At 46.8% G+C, this 8,452-nt stretch overlaps 1 protein-coding gene across 1 annotated transcript in view; it reads left to right on the top strand.

Moving 5' to 3' along the window:
* The first annotated feature begins 4,978 nt into the window (after positions 1-4,978).
* LOC143284131 (uncharacterized) overlaps positions 4,979-8,452 on the top strand; it is a 4,561-nt gene continuing 1,087 nt past the window's right edge. Inside the window, exons 1-4 of the mRNA XM_076590786.1 lie at positions 4,979-5,829; positions 6,123-6,563; positions 7,025-7,684; positions 7,881-8,452. The exon at positions 7,881-8,452 is cut by the window's right edge and continues 1,087 nt beyond it. Coding sequence (XP_076446901.1) covers positions 5,188-5,829; positions 6,123-6,563; positions 7,025-7,684; positions 7,881-7,934 — 1,797 coding nt within the window. The 5' untranslated portion in view covers positions 4,979-5,187 and the 3' untranslated portion in view covers positions 7,935-8,452. The remainder of the gene's footprint in view (positions 5,830-6,122; positions 6,564-7,024; positions 7,685-7,880) is intronic.

The raw sequence follows: 8,452 nt of genomic DNA on the forward strand, positions 1-8,452 counted from the left end.
GGCGACTCATAGCATCCATAATCAGACAGGTGGAGTCAGTTATTGCTCGTCCTGTACTCTTTCAGTAACACACACACACACACACACACACACACACACACACACACACACACACACACACACACACACACACACACACATATATATAGAGAGAGAGAGAGACAGAGACAGAGACAGAGAGTCTATGACAAGAACAATTGTATCCTGCACCTGGTTCCCTTTCTCCAGCTGAAATGTAGTTTCATCTACATAGCCAAGCAGCTGTGTCCGTCTCACAAGACTGTCCACGTCAGAAGCCGTGCTGTTCTGGACAGAGGATGCTGTTTTCAAAGTGGGCCATGATATGGCTGGTGATGCTCCATGAGCTTACAGGCGACACAGGTAAGGTCGATCAGGCGATAGTTTTCTGCCTTGTAGCGTTCGCCTTTCTTGACAGCTTCAGTTTCAGATCCATACACGCTACATCACATCTGCTAGACAGATGCCTGACCAGCAGCACAGATAACCCAACGCTGAGTCAGGCCTTGAGTGCATGCATATGTGTTTCTGTACCTATCAATGGGAATTTCTTCTCCAAGCATACGTATTTCTGTACTTATCAATGGGGATTCCTTCTCCAGAATTTTGCCAGAGGACAACACTCTCGATCGTTGCCATGGATTCTTTTTTCAGTGCTCCTAGAGCGGGATGCACACAGGACCTCGGTTTATCATCTCAACCGCCAAAGACTAGACGCTCAGTTTGATTTTCCAGTCAAACTTGGGAGTATGGGCGAGAGCGGGATTCGAACCCAGACCCTCACGGCCTGTACTGTTTGACAGCAGGTGTGAAGTAAGCCGCCTCCAGTCATGTGGCAGTGTTCTGGTGTTGTTGGAACTGTCTGACAGCAAGCCGCCTCCAGTCATGTGGCAGTGTTCCGGTGTTGTTGGAAGAACTGTTTAACAGTTTCAGTTTCACTTTCTCAAGGAGGCGTCACTGCGTTCGGACAAATCCATACACGCTACACCACATCTGTTGAGCAAATGCCTGACCAGCAGCATAACCCAACGCGCTTAGTCAGGCCTTGAGTGCATGCTTACATATATTTGTGTACCTATGAAAGTGGATTTCATTTTACGTAATTTCGCCAGAGGACAACACTCTCGTTGCCATGGGTTCTTTTTCAGTGCGCCAAGTGCGTGCTGCACACGGGACCTCGGTTTATCGTCTGTTTGACAGCAGGTGTGAAGTAAGCCACCTCCAGTCACGTGGCAGTGTTCCGGTGTTGTTGGAACTGTTTGACAGCAGGTGTGAAGTAAGCCGCCTCCAGTCACGTGGCAGTGTTCCGGTGTTGTTGGAACTGTTTGACAGCAGGTGTGAAGTAAGCCGCCTCCAGTCACGTGGCAGTGTTCCGGTGTTGGAAGAACTGCGGAAAAGCAGAATGAGGGCTGGGGCAGTCTCCTCAGGAACTAACTTCAGAGCCTAGTTGTGATGCCGTCAGGTCCACCGGCTTTGTTAGGGTTCAATCTGGTAAGCAGCTGTCTTTCCTAGCCCTTCCCCCGTGATGTTCAGTTGATGTCACTACAAGTGGAGTAGGGAATTCAGGTGATGAGGGACATCGCTGGTTCAAGTCATCAGCTGTGATGTGTTCATGCAGCTGCAGACAGACTGGAACTGCTTATTTAGAGCCTGGGCTTGTTCCTTTGATCAGTGATCAGCCTTCCTGTGCTTTAGAGTGCGGAGACACCAGATCCTTTCGTCCTTGCTTTAACAAAGCTCCAGAACTTTTTTTGGGGGGGTGGGGGGGGGGGGTATGTGATGAGGTTTTCTATGTATCTCCTGTACAGGAGCCGCATCCGCTTTTGAACAAACTGCTTGAGGGTCTTGACTGCTTGTGTAGCTCTTCATCCCCTGACTTCTTCCATAGGTTGTGAAAGCGATCTCTCCTCCGGACGGATCAGCCTATGTCGCCACATAATCGATTCATGGCGGACAGCTTGGTTTCCATTTTGTTGGTGTGTGTGAGACATGTTCAGTGAGGACACTTTTCAGACCTTGGCCTCTGTCCAGATCTCTTCGGTGCTGCTACCTTCCTAAGAGGACTTTAGATGACCAGTGAGATGTCGGGCTGCTGCCTCTTTCAAGGGTCCCTTGATCGCTTCTGTGTAAAGTGGGGTCAGTCTTTGTGGTTGATGTTTCTTCGAGTGTGTGTGTGTGTGTGTGTGTGTGTGTGTGTGTGTGTGTGTGGAGGGGGGGGGGGGTATATTAGATTTTCCACATGGCATCAATCAGAGTCACCTAGTCCTGGGGGTGTCAATGCATGGAACCAGGCTTCTCACGAGGAACAAGTCGAGGAAATTTTCGCCTCTTGTGGGTTTCTGCAACATGCTTCCAGCCCAGGGAACCCAACGCATTGCGCCAGGTTTTTTGATAGTTTCAATCAGTGTACTGGCTCTAATGCGCAGGTTATGTTCAGTTAAATGCATAGGTTCTCGGTTATAAGCTTTGCTTGTTGTCAGTGCTTTGAATCAACTGTTATTCAGCTGCTTTGATGTTTCTGTGGGCTGACTGAGTTTGTTTAAAACTGTTTAATGCATGGTTATGTAACTATTAAATTTTTCATTTGTCAGGTGTGTTTTTTTTTCAGAGTATTATGTTATTTCACTTCGTGTCGGTGGAGATCAGTGGTCGCTTCATCATCGACCATTCTCCACCACCCCACGCCCCTCTGCCTCTTTCCCAAACTTCTGCTGACCGTCTACAGACAGTGAAACAACACACTTAGAGTCCAGCAAACTCACCTTGAACTTTTTGCTACACGTGCTACCACCGTGACATACATACATACATACTGTCATACATACTGTCATACTGTCTTACATATATTTAGACATACTGTCATACATACATACACACTGTCATACATTTTCCCCCTAATCATACTATGTAGTTTACTAGAAGACAGTTACAGTTAACATCCGGGGAACACACATCACCAATGATAAACACAGAGACATTAATGACGTATTCAACCCTATTCTTAGCCAAGGCACGCAACGCCACTCTGTCTCTCTCTCTGTGTCTCTTTCTCTCTTTGTGTGTGCCTCATGTATACTTGTCAGCATGATGCTGGTGTGTATGTGTGCATGTCTGTGTACACGCCTGTGCATCTGCTGATCTGATTATGATGACTGGCACGCTCGCGCACCAATCGAACATAAATTCGCAATTAATTGCTGCATTGTCCCATGGAAACAATTACTGCGTGTGGAAGAAAGACAATGGAGCCAACAACGGTATGCTCCCTTGTTTCGGAGAGAAAAGGCGAACAGACATTCTGATTTCGGGGAAATTGTCTTTTCTTCGATCCTCTTCTCTGTTGTACACGAGCGTGTAGACACTGTAAGCAGGCCTGCAGATACATAAGCATGTACACTAATACTCAACCATACTGGCGTGCCCTGACAGTCGCACGCGGCATGCTCACACGCAAACTGGCTGCACCCAATGACACCCTCACATCTCAGTCAAGTACACACACACACACACACACACACACACACACACGATAGGCTACTAAGGCACAGACGTATGCGGACGATGCATATGAGAGAGTGCGACATCGGCGGATAATCGGCTTCGGGTTCTGTAAGCAGAAATCATAGGCAATATGAGTGCGCGCATACTAGTAAATTTAGTGTTCGAGTACACAAAATTTAGACACTGCGCGCGTGCATTTTTACATCAATGGGAAAAAAAAAGGAAAAGAAGAGGGGAACTGAAAAATAATAATCAAAATCACACACAGACACACAGACAAGTTTCAAGTTTTCAAGTTTTAATTATCCTTTCACTCCTATTGGAGTATGGAGGACTACTGCAAAATAATCTTTTCGTGCCCAGAACAAAGATTTCCAAATACACAACAATGTCACATAAAAGTTGAGAAAACACAAATGTCTTTTAACTCCAAAAGTATAGCTAGGCAACATTTGCAAATCTAATCAGTCATCTTACTTACAGCTAAAATGACTTTTTTGCCTCCTTTGAGCATATTACGAAAATTAAAAACCGGTTTTGGAGACAAATATTTTTTAGGAACATATCTATTTCGTAATTGATCATAATTGGGACATTCCATTATAAAATGAAAATCATCACCAGTCACAGACATATTACAAACCTTACAAAGCCGTAACTCTCGTGGTATGCCTTTGTGTCTCCCTGTTTCTATTTCCCGCTTATGATTACTACTTCGAAATCTGAAGAAGCTGATAACATTTGACTTATATATTTTTCTCTACCAAATCCACTTTTGAAATTTCGATAAAACAAACATTTACTACTTGCCTCTAGAGCATGTCTCCATAGATTTTGAAAACTATCTCTCAAAGCAATGTTGACATTCTTGCAGAAAGATTCCCTCTCCAAGAAGAATTGAGCATCCCAAACACAGTCATACCCTGCTTCTATTAAAATTTGTCTGATACAACTCATTCATTTTGAAGAATAAATACCATTTCGATATAAGTCAAGTAATATCAAATATATTTTCCCAGAATATTTTTCTGTGTTTGATATCACTAAGCTGGTCCAAAATCGAGCTAATCTCATTTTCACTAACACACTAATTGGATAAATACCAATTTCTCCATAAACAATTTGGGTCATAGTATTTCTGTTCAGTTTGAACAAGCGTTTCAAAAATTTCAATTATAATTTTTCAAGTATATCTACATTTTCATAACCCCATATTTCTGCACCATACAACAAAATAGGAACGATCATAGACTGGTACATGTCCAGACTGATATGTAAAGGTAAATCTTGTTTTTCACACACACACACACACACACACACACACACACACACCAGAAAATGACCCAATGCAGTTTCTCGGCACGAAAATACCCATTCACTTCCAGGAAACAGCTTTCAGTTCAGGGGTCAGTATATCACGTGCTAATTATGCGGTGGATACTGAGAGAACACAGCAGACGTTATTTGCTTTGCAGCTCATGCAGCCAACAAGACTTAGGCTCTTCAGTGAAAAAGTTTGTGTCAGTTGCACAACCAACCGAGCCTTCGAGTGAACGAAGCGACAGTTCAGTGGTTTTCGTGACTGGTCTTACGTAAAGCGGGGCACAGAATGGTTCATTTACATTCAGTCATAGTGTGACAGACAACAGACAGTGCTCGCTAATCAAAATGGCTGCCAGCGAGGGCAGAGGAGGAGGTGGGAAAACAGAACAAGATGACTTTTTCCTAGAGTCGTGCAGTGTGTGTCTGGAACCATACGTCGGCAGAGACCCCAAAATCTTATCCTGTTTCCACACCTTCTGCCTGCCATGTTTGACGGCTTTGGCGGCAGAGTCGGCGGCAGTGGCGGCGGCGGCGACAACATCGGGTCTCGCCGTAGTGTCTGAGGCAGGCTGCGGAAAAGATGAGCTGGGAACAGAAGAAAGGAAACCTGCAGAAGACAGGGTTGATTCCAGTGCACAGCATGAAGATCGTGGAAGAAAGAATAACGTGGAGGAAGGGGATGCTGGAAATGAAGGAGATGAGAACGATAGTATCAAGGAAGAAGAAAGAGAGAAGGAGAGTGTTAAGGAAGAAGAAACAGAGAACGAGAGTATCAAGGAAGAAGAAAGAGAGAAGGAGAGTGTTAAGGAAGAAGAAACAGAGAGGGAGAGTTTCAAGGAAGAAGAAAGAGAAGAAGAAGCAGCCAGGAGCAAGTTGGCCCAAAGTCCGAGTCGTGCTGCACCAGACGTGACCTCAGGCGCAGTGTTTTTGTGTCCCACATGTCGAGCGGTCGTCACTGTCCCTGAGGGAGGGGTGGCTGTTTTGCAGGTGAGTGAGTGTCACCTTATGATTTGTACGTGTGTGTCAGTGTGTGCACGCGCGTGCGTGCGTGTGCGTGTGCATTGCGTTGTGTCACAGTCAGTGTGTGCCGATAACTTTGCCACGCACACGCCGCATTCGTGTTCATAATCATATGTTTGTGCGGGTGTTTCAGAGGTTTTTGCTTCCAAACGGATGTTGGATAAATATGTATAACACATGTTGACTGAACGCAAACATCCTCCCCCCCCCCTCCCCATACACACACACACCCGCCCTTTTTTTTTCTTTTTTTTTTCCAGACCAATTTTTACGTCGTGGCCAAAGCAGAGGAAGCTGCGAAAAACAAGCCGATGCCGTGTGAAATGTGCGAGGACGAGGAGGGCGAGGCGGGGGAGGGGCAGAACAGGAAGGAGGCAGCGTACTCTTGCGACAAATGCCAGCAGCGTATGTGCCGTGCCTGCCGACGCCTGCACGACAAGGTGGTCAACACCATGGAGCACCAGGTCACAGCCCTGATGACTACCAGGACAGCCTCCAGGCCGAGAGACACGCCTATGTCGAAAAAATGCAAGGTTCACCAAGACCGAGAGCTGTGCCTCCACTGCCAGGATTGTGACGTCATGATCTGCCTCGTGTGTAAACTGACGTCACACCAGCCCCACCAGACGGAGGACGTGGGGGCGGCGGCGCTGCGCGGCAAGGGGGAGCTGTCGGCTCTGGTGAAGAGAGCTAAGGAACAGGTGGGTGCAGGTGATAGCAGACAGGCAAGGTAGGTTGCAGAGTGAATCAAAAGAAAGACTATGAATATGGACGCAGCTTTTTTTTTTTTTTTAATCTTTTTTTTTTAAATTTTAGGTTGTTTATGTGTGTGCGCCTGCATTCTAGGACTCACATGTGTAAGCTAGGTTACTCCATGCGATTACCCAGTGCGTGTGTGTGTGTGTGTGTGTGTGTGTGTGAAACTTCAACGTTGACATTTTCTTGACAAAGAAACAAAAAATCACTGGTTAAAGGTAATACAGACGTTGGCTATACTAAGTTGCCAGGAAAGTCTGATGATAACAATGGTAATAACAACAACAACAATAATGATGATGATGATAGTAATAATAATAGTAATAATAATAATAATAGTAATAATAATAATAAAGAAAAAAACAGATGGTCCCATCATTAAAGTGCCCCTCTTGTCTCGTCACAGGTTCTCGTGATGAAGAAGCTGCGCTCGCGGCTATCTCGAGACGTCAGCGAACTCGACCGCCAGCGCAGGGAGGCCGGCGAGGAAGCGCGGGCACGCTACAGCACGCTCCTGGCCTGGGCCAGCAGGTCCAGGGACGAGCTCCTTGAGGCCATCGCTGCTGAAAGAGAAACGGCTCTGGCAGAACTGGAGACGGAGGATGTGACGATCAGCACCATTGCAGACACCCTGTCCAGACTGGTGTCACGTGCCTCTCTAGTCACCACCACCACCACCACCACCACCACCAACGAAGATGACAGCAGCGCCTCCAAGATGCTGCTGTTGAAAAACGAGCTGCAGGCGGCGCTAGTGCTGGCGGCTGAAGAAGAAAAGCACGAGGACCTCAGAGAGAGGTCCGACAAGAGAGGCGGCGGGGAGCAGAGAAGGTTCATGAGCATAAGGAGCGAGTCTTCGGCCGTGGACCTCGGAGCTGTCAGAGCGTTTCTGGGAGAGCTGTCTGCAGTGGGAACTGGGAACACCGTGGTGGGCAGAGGCAGGGGAACGGGTGCCCCGTTTGTGTCTTTGAAGGATGAGGTGCAGGCCCTGGCTGCCAGAGTCGGGCAGTGGAAAGCAAACACAGTCAGCTGGATGCCAAGCTGGAGGAAGCGAAACCCCAAACCAGTAAGTTCTTTTGTTGCAGTTTTCCCATAGGCTTCTGTGTGTGCAAGCCAGTGTGTATTTGGTGAGCATGAGACAGAAACCGGATCAGAACACGTGGAGAGAGAGAGAGAGAGAGAGAGAGAGAGCATGCTCATAATCAATGCACGTGAGGGTGTAGTACCTCCATGGAGTGACATCGTTCAGTTCTTTTGTGCAGATACAACCGTGGCTTTCCAGGCAGCCAGTCCCTTCTGGTGCTCAGCCCCAGTGAGGAGAACAGCTGTATCCACCGACGTCTGTCTGAATCTCGGCAGCACGTACGACTGGTGCACTAGCGTTTTTACGGTGCCTGTATCCAGCATGAACGTGTTTCAAGTTTCACTCCTGGCAAGACGCAGTACTTATTCAGATTCGGATTCTTCCATAGGACTGTGTGTTGATGATGCCACTCTCGCCACAGGCCTGTGCGGAGAACAATCAAATTACGTGAACCTCTGTGCATGTGTTTGTGTCAGTAAAGGCCAGCGTGTGTTCGTGAAAAATGAGGATGCTCACTACCCCATTGTCTTATCTTTTGGTTTTAACCTATTTCTGGGTTCCTTGCCCATCCCTACAGACTGAGCGGGCACTGATTGAAGCAATTATCCAGGGTAAAGAAAGGTATATGTACTTATGTGTGAAATGATTTACTCCGGTGTGGAATGGATGTTTTTTCTTTTGTTGCGTTTCATGATGATAATATTCAAGTGATCTGTTTCCACTGATCACAGGACTTGTCCTCACTGTTTG

Source organism: Babylonia areolata, chromosome 7, assembly GCF_041734735.1.
Source record: "Babylonia areolata isolate BAREFJ2019XMU chromosome 7, ASM4173473v1, whole genome shotgun sequence".
Taxonomy (NCBI): domain Eukaryota; kingdom Metazoa; phylum Mollusca; class Gastropoda; order Neogastropoda; family Buccinidae; genus Babylonia; species Babylonia areolata.